At 37.9% G+C, this 16,985-nt stretch overlaps 1 protein-coding gene across 2 annotated transcripts in view; it reads left to right on the top strand.

Annotated features, from left to right (window-relative positions):
* The first annotated feature begins 210 nt into the window (after nt 1-210).
* The window catches only part of LOC132098865 (glutamate receptor-interacting protein 1-like), a 244,194-nt gene continuing 227,419 nt past the window's right edge, over nt 211-16,985 (top strand). For both annotated transcript variants that reach the window (XM_059505110.1, XM_059505104.1), the window contains exon 1: nt 211-448. In XM_059505110.1, the coding sequence (XP_059361093.1) occupies nt 394-448 (55 nt within the window). In that variant the 5' untranslated portion in view covers nt 211-393. The remainder of the gene's footprint in view (nt 449-16,985) is intronic.

The following is a 16,985-nucleotide window of genomic DNA, read 5'->3' as shown; positions in this document are numbered from 1 at the left end:
CACACACACACACACACAGTGTAATAGACCATCAGCCTCAGTGCACACAATTACACTTCATTTAGAATACAGACTAATAGAAACGTGTTGTGGGGTGACGTTTGCAGCCTACTGAATCATTAACGTGACAAAATAATGAGAAACTTCTAGGCTTGGGTAAGGTAGGAAAGGTAAAGTCTTTATTGTATTGGGTTGTAGTGGGCACCTTCACGTTCGTGTGTCTGCTCACACCCCCAACTCAACTCAGCTCCACAACGAGGCTGAGGGAGAGACGGCGTTCAATTACACCGGTTGCCAGTGAATAGAAGGGACGAGGTGCTGGGAAATGCACGCCTGTGCCGTCAGTGAAATGCGCCTGAGATTTAGTCCCTGAATGCACACGACGCCACCGAAATGCCGGGCTGGAAGAAAAATATCCCCGCTTGCCTGCAAGCCGACCAAGAAGGAGGTATGAAAAGCAGCGCTTTAATAGTTTTGCTTCTGCACGAGCGTTGTTTCAGCGGCGCGTTGTCTTTCTTGTTGAGGTCTCGCGGTTTGTTTGTTTGTTACATTGTAACTGCTGATGTTTGGCGCGAAATATTTGGAACGTTCGGCGCTACGTTGTATCAACTTTTTCCTGGTGATCAGTGGATTGAGACATAATACCGCGCCCGCCGCGAGGATTTCCGCAGTAATGCACTTGCTCGACCGGTTCAAAAACCTTAAAATCGACATTTTAAGGGTCGTTTACGGTTACTTTTCTCTTTTATTGCTTCCTTTGTTTTTGATAGAATGCATTCTGAAGTCTGTTGTTTCCAATGCACCGCCCATATTGATAGTAGTATATGTTCATAGTATTCAGTTTTAAAAATGTTGCCTACAGTCATGACATCTCTGTCGTTTCCACTTGGCTTGGCTGATAACCATGTGTATGCGGTATGTGACAGTTTTTTCCTATTCGTAAACCGAGTGTATAATACACACCAATGGAACCGTGTGATTGTAGCTACTAGTGCTGTATTATATGTCTGTCATATGGGCTTATCCTTTCGCTTTAAAAGTCTTCATTGCCGTAGGGCATGATTTGCAGCTCGTTGCTGTCTGTATCCGTTTTTATTTAACGTTTAAGGTGTGTAAATAGCTAATGGTTTTGATTTTTCCTCACGCACAGGTGATTTTGGGATTGAATTCGGCGACAGAATTTCACTATTCAGCACCTAATGAAATCTTATCCATCACAGCCATGCATGTCGAGTAGAACGGGTCTGAATGGTCAAGGGGAGAAGTCAGGTGCACTTGCCCACAGTAAACAGGCTGAGTACACCGAGCACGGGCTTATAATGAATTAAATCAAAGCAACGTGGAATGATCAGGTTTCAGAGGACAGTGAAATGTGTTTGCACACGTGGTTTGTCGTTGTAAAGATTGTGTTATACATATGGAGCAACAGCACTTAGGGCAAATATTAATGCAGGATTTTTTTTCTTTTTTGGTTAGATAATATAGGCAGATCTTTTGGAAAGGGCTGTGTTCTCTATATAAGTACATGTCAGTTGACAGTGTTTATATGCACATGAACATTCTGTTTAAGACTGGAATATTATTGTATTTTGATTACATATATGCATAATGTTAGCATGTTAATCTGATTGCAAGAAATAAGATTTTATTTACAAGAAATCAGAATTAGATTGCTGGTTTGTTCTTGTATTAATCACAATTCTGGGTGATGTAAAGACCTTATTGGCAATATCCATATTATTTATATACATGAAAATGCCATTATGCATTGTGCAGCGTGATACAGGCTGTTATTGAAAGTCAAAGATTTAGGGCAAGAAGAATTTCTCTCCAAACATGAAAAGAAATTGTAGTTCATTGCAACAGTAATAGATTGAATAAATGAACACAGAAAAAAATATATATAAATGTGCATGGATTTATTTCTTCACTCAAATTATAGGATTAACCAGAACATGCGCTTTAATCAGAAAATGGATAGGTTCTGGATGGGTTGTGTCTTTTTATACAATTGTGAATGGCGGGAATTTTTATGATGTTCATATTCTGTGCATTTTCATTGACACATGTGGTTCTTGGAAACCAGTATAAATAAATCATGTGTGGAGAGAAGTATTTGAGATCATGTATGCACCTCTAAAATGACTTAAATGACTCTCAGGTGTCGAATTTGAACATTTGGTCAATGTCATCATGACTCCGGACTAATGAATTTCATTCCACCATTGTCATGGATGATTTCACCTCAGAGTTGCTTGTGCATTAGCCATGCTTCCTTGAGACTGTGTAAAAGCATTTACATCATTTTTATAGAGTCTGTTTGGAATGCAAGTGTAAAGGCTTATTTTATTAGAACAAGGTTATTTCAAGCCACTCGCAGTCAAACAAAAAATAGCTTACATGTAGCTGCCACAGTTTGAGTCAGTATGGTTTAAACAGGTGTATATTCACTTTTAATGCCAAGTATTTAGACTTTATTGGAATGCTGTTGAATGCTGCAGATCCACATATAAAAGCAAATTTTGCATGGCACTGGTGCCATCTTCGGCATGCTGGCACTTGTGATCTGGTGCCAATGTATTGGGTTTGAGGGTATATTGCAGAAAGCTGTGTATGAAACTGTGTCCTTGGATCGGTGCAGAATTGCTATGGCTTGCAAACCTCCTCCACCTCCTCCTCTGTGTCTTTGTATTGAACGGGTAGGGAGATCTAGTGCATGGAGGGTAAAGCTTTGTATGTCTATTAGATGCTGCTTCTCTTGTGTGCTGCAGGACTGCAGTTGTTGGGACAAATAGGTTTATGTTTTTATCACTCTTTCCATAATTCCATTTAAGGATATCTAGTAGTATTTAATGCTTGGATCTTGAGCATGCAGGTGTGCTTGTCCGTGCACCTAGGCAATGCATTCATCCTAGCATTCAACCAGATTTCAAGACTTGGTGATGGATTGAAAGAGAGTATTCAATTTATAATAGCAGTCAGAAGTACCTAAAATATCATGTATGAGCAGTTTTGAATGATGCGGCAAAAGTCAGATCTTCTTGTAGTGTCTGCCTCTAGATATTGATTATACACTTCTCATTTTACAGAGATACTGTAGTTTACATAAAAAAAGGACATTTAGCAAGCAATTTATACTGGCTTCAGGTTATCGAGCATTTAGTAAATGTTTGCTACAAATTTGAGATACAATTTTAATACCCAGGAAAATGCATAACCTTTAACCATAACAGAGAAGATAATTTCATAATTGTTCAAAATGCAACCACCTTTTTAGCTTTTGCACATTCAGTTATAAATATTTATGTATATCTGTAACCATCTATTGCATATTTTTTGTATTGTGTTTATATTGAACATCAGCACTGTGTCTCTGTCAGAATAAATATTCTTTCTGAAGGTTGGTTTCATAATTAGACCACTTGATTTTTCTCTTTTGCACTGATTAGTTTTTTATTTATCTTTTACTGTGTGTTTTTTGCTATTTGGAAAATATGTCTGCTGGTTTTTTTGTTTGTTTGTTTGTTTTCCTAGCAACTGAAAAACTCCAGTGCTGTTATTTGCAATATGTCACGATAAAACTCTGCTTACCCTCGAGCATTTGGAGCTGAATGTCCATATGTGTTGCATTAAATAAATTAGTCAGTAATCAGGATTGTTAAAACATGAAGCAAAAACAGGATGGTGACATTGTTTCATTATCAATCTAGATATGAATGGGGAATGGCATGTAGTCATTCACTAAAGCACAGACTTGTTTTGCTGTCTGATCTGTTTTGAAGAAGCTGAACCGCTAGAACAACAGATTAATGTCAGTTCTGCACCTGAAGCCGAATGATGATATTTCCCTTTTGAAATCAGTAATTATGGATTTTTATGGAAGTGTGTGGGGAGGAGTGGAGACATCATATTTGTGTATTCATACATGCTTATCACTGCCTTACCATTATTTCGTACTTGTGATGATTTCCTCTGGCTCGAATGAGAAAGCAAACTGCAATGCTTCCAACAGGTATGAATCATACTTGCGGTGGTACGTTGTAACTCTTATATCGAAATATCTATATTATTGCTGGTTGGTCCGTCAGATGAAAGATAAACTATACATTCTTACAACCATTTAAAATGTTTTTTTAATGAAATCATAGCCTTTTGAAATTTTATAATTAATAGGCTGTATCACAATTTATGTTTTTCCAACCCCAAAATAAAAGCCGTCTTAAAATGATCATAAAGATTTTTTTTTCATGTATTGAAGACATTTTATGACATTAAATTTAAGAAAACTCACCCGGAGGGACTTTGCTTTATTCACACACATGCTCCTAAATACATTTTACAGTTGGACACATCTATTTTTAGTCACAAATGCGACTGTCGAGCCCTGTCTTTGTCTGTGAAATATCCTGCATGTCACTGCAGCGCACAAGGGAATGTCAGCAGAAATAAACAGTTCTTTGATCACACAGAATGAGCAGGTACAAAACGTGTAGTGAAAGGGGAGATTAATTGATCACGAATAGCTTCATTATTTCGGGCGGATAAAAAAAATTTAATAGAGGATAAAAAAATAATAAAAGCAAAAATGTTACTTGGGTGGCTGTTAATCTACCAAGTAAAGTTGGGTTGCTCCGATCACGATCGGCCGATCGTTATGCGCATCTCGTCAGTAAAGCCGGTTCGCTGTAAATTCCATCAGGTGCGTGATTTCACATAGAGCAGCTGTTACTACACGGAGCCATTGTTAACTGAGAAGCTGCGCAAATCCACGTTCATTTTCAGCGTTTATGTGTGCATCTTCTCATTTAACAACGGCTCTGTGTAGTAACAGCTGCTCTATGTGAAATCACGCAATGAAATTAGAGAACCGGCTATACTGACAAGATGCGCATTAACGATCGGCCGATCTTGATTTTGGAGGTTATGTTGACTTTAAATAGTTTTAAAGATTATTTTTTGTCATTTGTTTTGATATTAAAATACTACTATCCAAGCTTCATATCTAGAGACAACTGTAAGTAAAAAATAATAATAGAAATGCCATTTGAAAAGTGTAAACAGACTGTGGTGCTATAAATATTTATGTTTTTCTTTAAGTATCCTGGGTGACCAGCCTAAAATGACAACATTGACTCTGGGTTTGGGGTGGACCTGCTAAATGGTGGTAATGTTTGTAATTTGGCAACACTAGTGGAGATATTACAGTGTTTCCTCTATGATTTTTTTCCAGCTTATTTCCACCGAGAGAAGGGTATCGTCCATAGGTGATTTCACATTGACCATGCCCCTTTCCCCCTGGTTAAAGAACCATGAACATTTAAACTAAGAACTGAATTTATTTTAACTAAAAAAGTAAAAAGGAAGTAATAGAATAAGAACAAATACAAAAACAGTTACTTACGTAAATTTAATTTACAAATTAAATTTACAGTACTTTGTTTTTACATTAATATTTAGGTACAGAATTACTGCAGAAACTGAATAATCTATTCAACACTGCATAAATAAACATGACACAGAAGCAGAAGGTTTATTTAGGCTGCTGCCTCTTTAAGAGCTCATGCACAGAGCTGATATATATATTTTTTTACATGTATGTTTTGCTTTTCAGCAGTTTACATTCACACAGTAACCTATAAACTGACTACAATTTATGTTAAACGATTGTGTTTACATGAATACTTGACAAAATGGGCATTTTGACAATTTAGTATTTATTTGACCATGTAGGCCTACATGCAATAAGGTGCAAAACATAGTGGAATTTCCCGCGTTATAAAGGCGGAACATGTAAGAATGAGTACATGTATGTGCAATTCCCGCAATCTCATGCAGAAATTCAAGCGCTGCTCGGTCTCCTCCGTGATAAATTACCAGACTGTTAATAATGTGAGTAGCTTCACTGGCATCACTGAGTAACTGCAGCCATGCAACCTTTCCCTTATTTCTGTTCACTTGCACAAAAAAGTACAGCTACGGTACCTTCAAAATTTCTCAAAGCAACTCATTCCTTGTGTGTTCATTTTATTTAGTCAAAAGTTTCCTAGAGGTTTGTCTTTGTCAGCAGTATGGGGTAGTAGCTTCTCAGGTCATGATGGAAACATAACATGGCCAAGTCAAGCTTTTGAATGATTGCTTTCAGAAAAAAACGAAATTGCTTTTTGTTTTTATTTTTTCCTCGAACTGCTGTTCAGCTCAGATGTCATTTGTGGTAGCAGCAAGTACAAACATGTCTCAGTTCACAAAGATAATATGGCATGTGGGATGTAAGATGCCTATAGCTCTGGGCGAAAAAGGTGTGCAAGTTTCATATGGACTTTGTTGAAAAACTGCTTGCAGAGTCAGACTCTCTAAAACTAGGAGATTCTGTTGAAACAATGTCAAGTAGATTTTTCGCTCACAGAGGCCTTTACAAACATTTTCAGGACTCAACAATTAGGATGGCCCCAAGCCAGTGTAAGATTGTTAAGGGACAGCTAGCTGCATTGGGCCAGTACTGCATTCAAATACTTGTGTGTGTGTGTGTGTGTGTGTGTGTGTGTGTGTGTGTGTGTGTGTGTGTGTGTGTGTGATCAGTGCTAATATTTGCAGGGCAAGTAAATTCTGAAATACTGGCCCAGCTGTGACAGCAGAACAAATAGTTTTTGTTAAGCCCTGGTTATACTCAATTCATTCTGCAACTATCTCTGTCTAGTTATGACCAGGAACACTAGAGGCCAAGTAACCTTAAGAACACAGTAACCACAATGCTTTGACATTCAGCAATGATTTGCTGGAGCATTATTCATCTCACCTCTGACCTGTTGAGGTCAGGTTTCCTGATTAGGACGGTGTTAACATTGTTCCCATGGGGAGCTCAAGTTTTATGTGTAATTTTTTGGTGTGTGCGTGTTTGCAACATACAACAGACCTCAGTCTTCAGGTGTCTGAGTTAACACCAAAAGGGTCTAGCCATCAGAGTATGTGAGCGGAATGCAGTAGGAGCAAAACGGCATGATTTTTGACTGGAGAAAGGAGTGCAAAAAATTGCCAACGTTGTCTTGTGACCTATCATCTTAAAAACTGAAACGTTACAGCTAGTGTTGTCAGGGTACCAAAATTTCAGTATTCGGTACCGATACCAGTGAAAATCCACGGTTCTCGGTACCAATTTCGGTACCAAAGCAAAACACAAAAATATGCTAATTAAAAAAAAAAAACTGTGACTTTAAACACTTAAAACAACTGTGTTTAAAGTTTTTCTACAAGTTATATAATTATGAAAAACAGTAAACAAGTTTCACCCAAATTTAATTTGTTTTTTAATTTTTGAAATTTAAACACATTTTATTTTTGGTAAATAAAGGGGATTTGCTATTAAAATTAAAACATGGAAGAAATATTGTGATTTATTTCTTTAAAAAATAAAGTTTTATAATTTTTTTCAACAGTAGTAGCACTATCACATACATTTTACTAAATAATAGTAATATTTCTAGCACAATGCCTTTATGTAAAAATGAACTTTTAGGCCTAATGAATGCATATTTGTCATTTTAACTGAACTTAAGACTGGTGGTGATGCTTAAGATATTTTTGGTCATTGAGGGTTTCTGTAAAAAAAATTGTAATAGATCATATTAATTATTATTAAAAGATAATACTACTACTAAATATACTATTATACTAATGTATATACAATGCACTATGAATTGATGAGCTGCTGGGTTCATGAATATTAATCACGTTGTCTGCGTTCGGTCAAAATTATTTGCTGAAATCAAAACAGGGGCGGTACTAAATCAGCGCCAGCCAATGACATTGCCATTTGCGCATTAGCTCCACCCACTACCGGAGAAACCGGTATGTCTTCTGTTTGTTCGAAAATGAATATGAATAATTCTAAATGAACTCCATTATTTTGACAGGAGAAGACAACAAAGAATAGTTTACATATAGCGTGTCGATTCAGCGTGGTAAGACTCTCGCTCTCTCTCTCTTTGCATGTGTGAGAAACAGCGCCATCAGTAAAGCGACGGTGAGTCGTGCTCCTTCACAAAGAGTTTACAGAGCATCAATTACAGGTGCGCTGTGCGTCCATTGAGATGAACTTAAAAGTTCAGCTCGCTTGATGGAGAGAGAACTCTGAAGCTCAGATGCTGAAATTAATGCAAGCGTCACGCGCTTCAGTCTATGTAGTAAACAAACCCGCACGTCTCTGCCATTCATTAATTCACACAGAGACGCGCAGAACACGGATTCATATTTCAAACAACTTTTGCGGCTTAACATTTACAGATACTGGTCCATATGGAGATTTGATTTGATTAATTTATGCTAACTTTGACAAATTCCATGACTGTCCATATTAAAATGTAAGTTTCATTTTCATGACTGGATTTTGAGATTCCGTCCGCGTTTTCTGCTTCGCGGTAATCACAGCGCTGTATGCATCCAGAACCGGGTTTGAACGGGTCCTCGGTACCACCGGTACTTACAGAAACCTGGTACCGTGACATTTTCATTTTTTTAGTACCGACTTGGTACCGATGTAGCTTTTGACAACACTAGTTACAGCATATTCTTTCTGTTTCTGAAATAACTACAACCCTCAGCTTCGGCGTAGTAGAGAGTATAATATATTTTTCGTTTAATATAAGTTCTGAACAGAACTTTGTGAATCATACTGAAATACTTTAGCCACTGATTTTATCATGGAGTGAAGGCGGAGCAGTGTTTCTGATCAGTTGCTGATCAGGAGCTGGTGATTATTGAATACTTGGAGTGTGGAGGTGAAATTGTTACCACTCCGCTCACATACTCTGCTAGCCATCAATACATCAGCTGTCAATTTTCATTGACCACCAACCTTTAAAACAAGCTCCTCCTCCACTCATTAAGGTAGTTTGAAAAGGTTGCCATCATGAGGAATATGCAAAAGCACAATCAACCGAAAATAACTGGACCCCAGCGTTCCTCCCTGATGTAGGATCAATAGTTGGAGATTAATGGTGTGATGGGTCAGCATGCAAAATGGAATAAACAGAAGGACCCTGTAAACTCTAAAGCACTACATGAGGCTGCTTGACAGGCTTCATTTTTATTGTTTTTCCTTTCTAATCATATCAATGAAGAACAGAGGTGAGATTTTATTCAGATTCTGTAGTGTGATTAAAAAAAACCTTTCAGGATGCAATTTCCTATTTTTCAATCTCCAATCCTATTTTTAAAAATATTAATAAATAAATATATCTTGCCTTTTTTTAATTTTGTTTTTAGATTTGTAATGAAACATATACTGGCCTTTTATTAATATAAAAAATGGCCTTTGATTGTATGATTTATTCTTGCATTAGTCTTAGAGGATGTTTTGCTGATGACCTTTGATTTGATTAGTATGAAATGTTCGGCACACTTTTGCAGCATTAGATAACCAGTTTGATCAGTGCAGGTGAGATAATGAGTTGTTCCCTTCGTTGTGATTGTGAGTATACAGAATGACAGAGCTGGATGCTGCAATCAGGTGTTGCACCCCAGGGTAAGCTATTTATCTCAATACCAAATCATCAAGAAAGGAAGAGGCAAAGGTAGATTACTTGCTGATTGTTTTCATCTTTACTGTCTTATTAAAGATTAACTCAACCTGAGTACCTGTGTGTTTGAGTGGGTAAAGCTTTTTTAAAAAGCCTTAATGGCCTTTTGTACAAATTACCAATAAATAATCGTAATTTGGCTTGTTGGAAAAGGGGTGGAAAAATGGCATTAAAAGAAAATTTCACCCTATCTATTTTCTAAATATGTTATCTTGCTGGGAATGATTCATCCCATTTTTAAAACATAATTATTAACGCTATATCATAACTTCAGATATTTCAGTGAAATTACTTCTCCAGTCATTTAGTCCATTTAAACCCAGCTACTTTCTTAGTCAACTGCAAACATACATTAAGATCTGCCTCCATCTAATCAACAATAGTTGGATAGAACCAGTCCTTGCCCTTGCCCTGTTTTCTGATAATCAGTTTCATTCAGATGTACTCCACTATATAGAAGTATGATCTGTTTCAATGCAACTTAACAAGAAACATGAGAGCTTTTATTTTATATCCTTAAAGTGTGCCATTTTTGTGCCTCAATTAGAATTAAATACATTTGTATTTTTTCAAACCGGATTCCAAAAACATCACCACTCAATCCTGGCCTAAATTTTGCATCGTTTGAGCCAGAATTTAATGGCGTTGGAATATAGAAATATCCCACCCAGTGCACTATGCATTGGCATAAAAGTTTCTTAACATAGAACAAATTACACACTTCACCTTCAAATGAATCTGGTACTTTGGGTTGAGAGCTCACTGGGAGTTTTATGCCCTCACATCAGCCTCTTATAACTACACACATCTCTGCTTCACTCCTCAGTAGTGGGTTAATTTCACTTGTCTGAAACTGTATGTAGGTGGGAGGGATGTCACACAAAGGTAGACACTCTTTCCTCTTTTTACTTCCCTCAGTGTCAGAACAGCAAGTAGAAGCTCTTTTTCACTATTGTCAGTTCAAACGGCTATTGATTTTGTACTGGACTTCTGACTGTTGAGATGGGAGGGGTTTGTCATCTTGTCCTTTCCTGTGTGTACCAAGTCCATCTCTCTCAATTACTGAGGGGACTCAAGTAATTGCCTGCAGTGAAAAGCCTTTCACATGTGGTTCCATACCACCCAGAACAAATTGGATAGAGATCAATCAGTGTCTTGAGATGGGGGAGAAAGAGAAATGAATACCAAAGTTTTTCCAAATCTGGAAGGCTAGATGGGTTTCCACAAGTGTATCCTTTAAATAGATTTTTAAGGGCAGAATTTAAATTGTGGCTTGTTTAACCTCAGAAAATACATACAATTATAAGTGCTAATATTCTGAAATTTCATTGGATTTCTTCCTTTAATATTGCACATCTGCATGCTTCCAAGGAACCCGAATTATACTTATGAAGTCTAGCTCACCTTAGTCTTTTCATTCATTCATGTGCAAAAAGAGACTCCATGACCTGTTCCCACTGAAAGACTACACAGACTGTTGATTTCTGAAAGGGCATTCTGCATCAAAGTGCATTGAAGCAGGTTGCAGCCTGTCCATCACTTGTTACTAGCTCTGTTCTCTCATGTCACCATCCACTCTTCAAAATAAAAGTCCTTTATGATGCCATAGAAGAACCTTTTTTGGTCTAAATGGTTACATAAAGAACCTTTAACATCTGAAGAACCTTTCTGTTTCAAAAAAGGTTTCTTGTGGTGACAGAAGGTTCTTCAGATTATAAAAAGGTAAGAAAGAGATGGTTCTTTAAAGAACCTTTGATTTGAATGGTTCTTTGTGGAACCAAATATGGTTCTTCTATGGCATCGCTGTGAAGAACCTTTTGAAGCACCTTTATTTTTAAGAGTATAATTTCTTTTCAATCCATTTTTACCATGCTTACTTGTGAGACAATAGATAACCAACCAAAGGAGAACGAAGGCCCTACAGGAGGCTCAAATCATACCGCTGCTCCCCACCGCGTAGTTCATATCGAGCTCCGCTGTTATTTTCTCGTCATTTGGCGACTGCACCTCTACAGCACGTCAGATGTGGTAGAATTACATCCTGAGCTTTTGAGGTTATCAAACAGTAATGATTCAGCCGACACAGAGGCACACACCGATCCTTGCATGGGTACTGCTAATGACAGGTTGAACTCGAATGTGACGGCCGCTGTTATCTGTATTGTCATCAAATCTGAATGATCTTCTCCAGATGGAAGGGGCTTTAATTTCTGGCACAATACGTAAGTGGCATCTTAGAAACTGGGGGCTCTTTGAACCTTCAGGAGAGTATGACAAAATGAAGGGTGATTTTGAGTCCTCCAGTCTTGAGATTCATTTTCACACTTGCCTGGGAAAATAGGAAAAAAATAATGTCCCTTTTCAAGAGTTTATTACCAGTGGTAGTTGTTGAACCAAACGTTTGAAAATAAAAGCATATTCATCTTCATTTCATGAATAGAACACACAGTTATTGCTAGACTTTAATTTTAGTCCCCCTCAAAATCTCAGATGCACTCAGTTGTCAGTCCCCTTAAAAATGGGTAATTGACACCTCTTCAAGTTTGTTGAAAACAGTGGCTGTAATAGCTGTCTGAGACTATTTCATTCTGAATCCTATTCATACCAATCTTATGTAAACTATTATCCTCCTGACTTTCTAGTCAGAGCAGGATACTGCAGACTATGGGTGCTTCTCAAATGGAAGGCTGCATCCTACGAAGGCTGCATATCTCGGTTGCCACATCAAATGTCGCTGAAGGCCATCTCAATTGGAAGGATCCTTGGAAAACAGCATTAGTTTAGCTGAATTTCAAGGATGCATGGGATATATCCTTTGCGACCTTCATTCACCCACAATCGTTTGTTCACATAAAAATTTAAAAAGGAAAAACGAGTCCGTACTGAGCTTGTCTGAATTTATTATGAAATGTAAGACAAAAATAATGTTTTTGGACATGAAAGCATAGATGTTCTATTTTGTTTTAACGTAATGTAACTTTACACTAAACTGCCGATAATGTAAACCACAGGGAGACTGTAGATGGCTGTGATTCATTGTATTGCATTAATAGAGAGCCAAATAATATAAAGATTTGTAAAACAATGCAATTTTCTGAAATTAAGTTTTATTAGTATTTAATAAGTTATGCTAAAGAGTTTGTATCACTTAATGATTTTAAATGTATTTTAAAGGATCTATTTGTAGAGTCATCTGATTGTAAATGTTTTGAGTGATTTGTGTATGTTTCTGTATATGTAAACGAATGTATTTTGTTTTATGTGTAACTAAATGTGCTGCCTATCTCAGCCAGGACCCTCTTGTAAAGAGTTTTTAATTTCCTGGTTAAATAAAGGTAAAATATGGTGGCAGTGTTTGGCATGGGTGCTGTTCCTCTCTCTCTTACTGTTCCTCGCCTTCGGTTTCTCAACCGAACACTCTCCATTCCAGTGAAATCACAGCAAAGTCCTAGAATTTCTCCTGATAGTAAAGCACTACCTAGGCAATGTGTTTCTTGTTGGTTTTGTCCCTGATATTTGTTTTTTCCCCCTTCCCTTTTTTCCTTGGGTTTTCACTACATTTTGAGTCAGTGTGTGGAAGGTCTTTGCTAAGTGAAGCAGATAAAGCTGTCATGTACTACAAAGTAGTAATGCATATTGACACATCTGCTAAGTAGAAGGGAAGGAAATTACTGTGGGAAAGGAAGAAGTGATAAAAGTGACTGAAGGTCTTAACAAGCCTTTGGAATACCTCCTCTTGAAGAAATAAATATCTGCATTTGCTCTCTGATAGCAGTCTGGGCCATATACACCTTATATATCAGTCCCTCTTCATCTCTTTTTATTTCTCTCATGCATGTACAACTAGCAATTGTTCTCATTTGTCATGAATTCTCATTTATTCCAGCTGCAGAGAATAATGGCTTTTCAACCTGCATCTTTTTATGTTTAGAAGGTGACTCGGTACATAGCTGAACACAGGCAGTTGTCTCTCGACTCCAAGCGAGATGGTAACATGAGGGGACAGCTTGTGACCCAGAGGTTTCAGCTGTCTTTTAGAGGAAACAAATGCAGATCTGAATGGAGTGGAGGACGAATCCAGTTTGTGCATTTTCATGCATTGATGATTTTTTTTTTGGGTGCAAAGATTTAAAATATTGTCAAGGTGCATCCCATTTAAGAGCTATGTAACATATTGAACATTAAAGGGGTCATATGATGGGATTTCTATATTTCCTTTTATTTAGTGTGTTATGTAGCTATTTGTGCATGTATAAGATCTGCAGGGTTACAAAGCTCCAAGTCTCCCACAAAAGGATTTATTCAATCAATATGTCACGATGTGGAAATATTTGTGTAATGCCACCCAAATAGGCGTGGTTCCAGGGACCGCAGTAGTGTTGATGCAGCCATTTCACGTGACTCTGTTCCCCTTTTGGACTTGAACTAAAGGTAAAACTAAGTAAGGACATTATTTAATGTCTTTACCTTTATTATGAAAGCTGAAGCTCGCGATTATGGAAAGGGCTGGGGTGGTTAAATTTTTCGACACGTGCTTGTGGTGTTCGGCCAATCACAATGCGCTGGGTCAGCTGACCATTTAGAGCAGACGGTGCTTGTCGGAAGGATGGGCTTTGTAGAGAAACTACAATAATGTACAGTATTTTAAAAATAATGTGTTTTTGAACATTAAAGCATGCCAACATATTCTGTTACACCAAATACACAAATTAGATTTAAAATAGCATCATATGACCCCTTTAAAAATTTTGTGCATATTTGTGGTTTCTTCGCAGGCTTTCCCATATGCATGCATTTAACAAAATCACTTCCATTTTTATGAGCACACACCTTGCATGCAAATGCACCCAAACCACACTGCACTTAAACAAGCCCTGTGGCTACTGAATAACCCAGGTTTCCAAAATAAAGCAGTGCATCTGCACTTGTGTCTGCCAGTAACATGAATGTTGTGCTTGGTGCAGTTTTATAAACAGCATAATTATGGTGGCTTTTGATTGGTGGTCACTGCCCCTTATAACAACTTTATAATGGATTTGACACGGTGTAAGGTTGTGGTCAATCAGAATTGGCATGTTGATTTGCTGCTACCATTATTTATTATGATGGATGTTTATGAGGCACAGAGCATCATAGTTTTAATGCGCAGTAGTCCTGGAGCTGGAAGTGTAAGGATGCCAGAAATGCTGTCAGCAGGGCATGGGAGAGATGAAGCGCCTTGTGACGCTTACTGGCCTGCCAAGAACAGACTGCTCAATATTGATCACTAGATATTGTCAACTCAGTGCTGCGATAGCTGATTTTAGTTTTTCTTCCTGTGCAACAGCACTGCTTTAGTTTTGGACAGCAGCTGACAGAGGAACCAGGGAGAGTTTTAATTGTTAAAATGATTTAGAAGGTATCATAATCAAGACCAGTTTTGTGACATTGTTAATTCTTGCCGTCTCTTCATTTACATTTATGCCTTTGGCAAGACACTTTTATCCAAAGTGACTTACAATGCATTCAATGTACACATTTACATTTGCTCAGTTCTTGCTTTCCATGAGAATTAAACCCATTACCCTGGAAATTGCTCTACAGTTTGAGCTAGAGTCTTAACAATGAAAGACAGGAGATCAGAATGGCTAAGAGAAACTATTTCGAAAAGCTGAGGAACCAGTTTTCAGCCAGTGACCCTGCATCAGTGTGGAAAGGACCGAAAGACATCACCAATTACAATTAGGGCTGTTACTTTTGAGAAAAATCAAATTCGAACGGATATCGAATATCATGCAATGTATTAGAATATATTAAAATATCTACGTGCCTGCCCCCCCGCGCATATTTAGGTATATAAAAAATAAAATAAAAAACACTGTAGCCTAATGGAGATTCAATCATAAATGTATTAACAGTGAGTCATTAACAGGACTATCTGGATTATTATTATATTTTTTACTTAATGTTTGAAACCGCAGGTTATCAACTTAGAATATCAACTTATATGAAGTGCCTCACAACATTAGGCTAAATGAAAAAAGAAAAAAAAAAACGATTCAGAACAGGCACAAAAAATAACGTGACAACTTAAACAGCAGCAGGAGTAAGGCATATAGCCTAGCCTAATTCATTTCTTAATATTGTTAGCAATCACCAGTCTATCAACTTGATCTGGATTAAGTGGGGCTCTCTTTGTATTTTCAATGTTCCCCGCGGTGGAGAAGTTACACACATTCGGAGCGCACAGACGTGCCTGGCTACTAGCTTTTATTCCTGTGCATATTCGCAGCGCCATACGAAAAGATTTAGCCTGTTGAAAGTATAGTGGGACCGTCCCTTTAGAGCAGATTTGCCAAGTTTTCACAGCAAAATCCACCCAATTGCTACTCAAAACTAGCCCAATCGCTTTTCAGGGGAGATCCCCCGGTAAAAATTGCAAATTGTAAAATACACATTCTTTGGTGGGTTTCCCATTCGGAGCGCACAGACGTGCCTGGCTACTAGCTTTTATTCACGTGATTTGGTCATGGGCCTACGCTACAACTAGAGTGCCCTCTACTGGATAAGATGGCAAAGAATAAAATAAAAAACAAATGGTCTAATCATAGGCTGTAAAAAATGCGCTACACATGGCATTTTAAAAAACGGATATTTTATTTATAGTTTGATTACGGATATTTCACGTCATGTTCAAATGCATATTCAAATATCGAATAAAAAGTGACAGCCCTAATTACAATATCCCATCCCCCAACACTGTGTTGAATCAATAACTGGCCAATGCTTTGAATAAGTTCTATTGCAGGTTTGCAAGGTTTGAATGTCTACAGACCTGTTGCTTTAACATCTGTTGTCATGAAGTCATTTAAAATACTGGTGCTGGCCCACCTGAAGGACATCACTGGACTCTTATTGGACCCCCTGCAGTTTGCTTATAGCAAACAGGTCTATGGATGATGCAGTCAATGTGGGACTACACTACATCCTGCAACATTTGGACAGACCAGGGACTTATGTGAGGATCCTGTTTGTGGACTTCAGCTCATCCAGGACGGTGACGAGTCTGCTTACAGACAGTAGTTTAAAGAGAAGGCTGTCTGGTGCAGTTTTAACTTTGAGCTGAACACACTCAAAACATTGGAGATGATAGTGGACTTCAGTAGAAACCTCCTTGCACTCCCCCCACTCACCATCATGAACAGCACTGTGACAACAGTGGAGTCATTCAAGCTCCTGGGAACCACTATCTCTCAGGACCTGAAGTGGGAGTTCCACATAGACTTTATTGTCAAAAATGTCCAGCAGAAGCTGTGCTTCCTTTACCAGCTGAGGAAGTTCAACCAGCCACAGGAGCTGCTGATGCAGTTATACTCTGCAGTATTTGAATCCGTCCTCTGCACTTCAGTTACTGTCTGGTACAGCTCAGCGACC

The sequence above is a fragment of the Carassius carassius genome, chromosome 22 (genome assembly GCF_963082965.1).
Source record: "Carassius carassius chromosome 22, fCarCar2.1, whole genome shotgun sequence".
NCBI lineage: Eukaryota > Metazoa > Chordata > Actinopteri > Cypriniformes > Cyprinidae > Carassius > Carassius carassius.
Note: the sequence above shows the minus strand (reverse complement) of the source record. Positions and strands in the feature narration are given on the sequence as shown.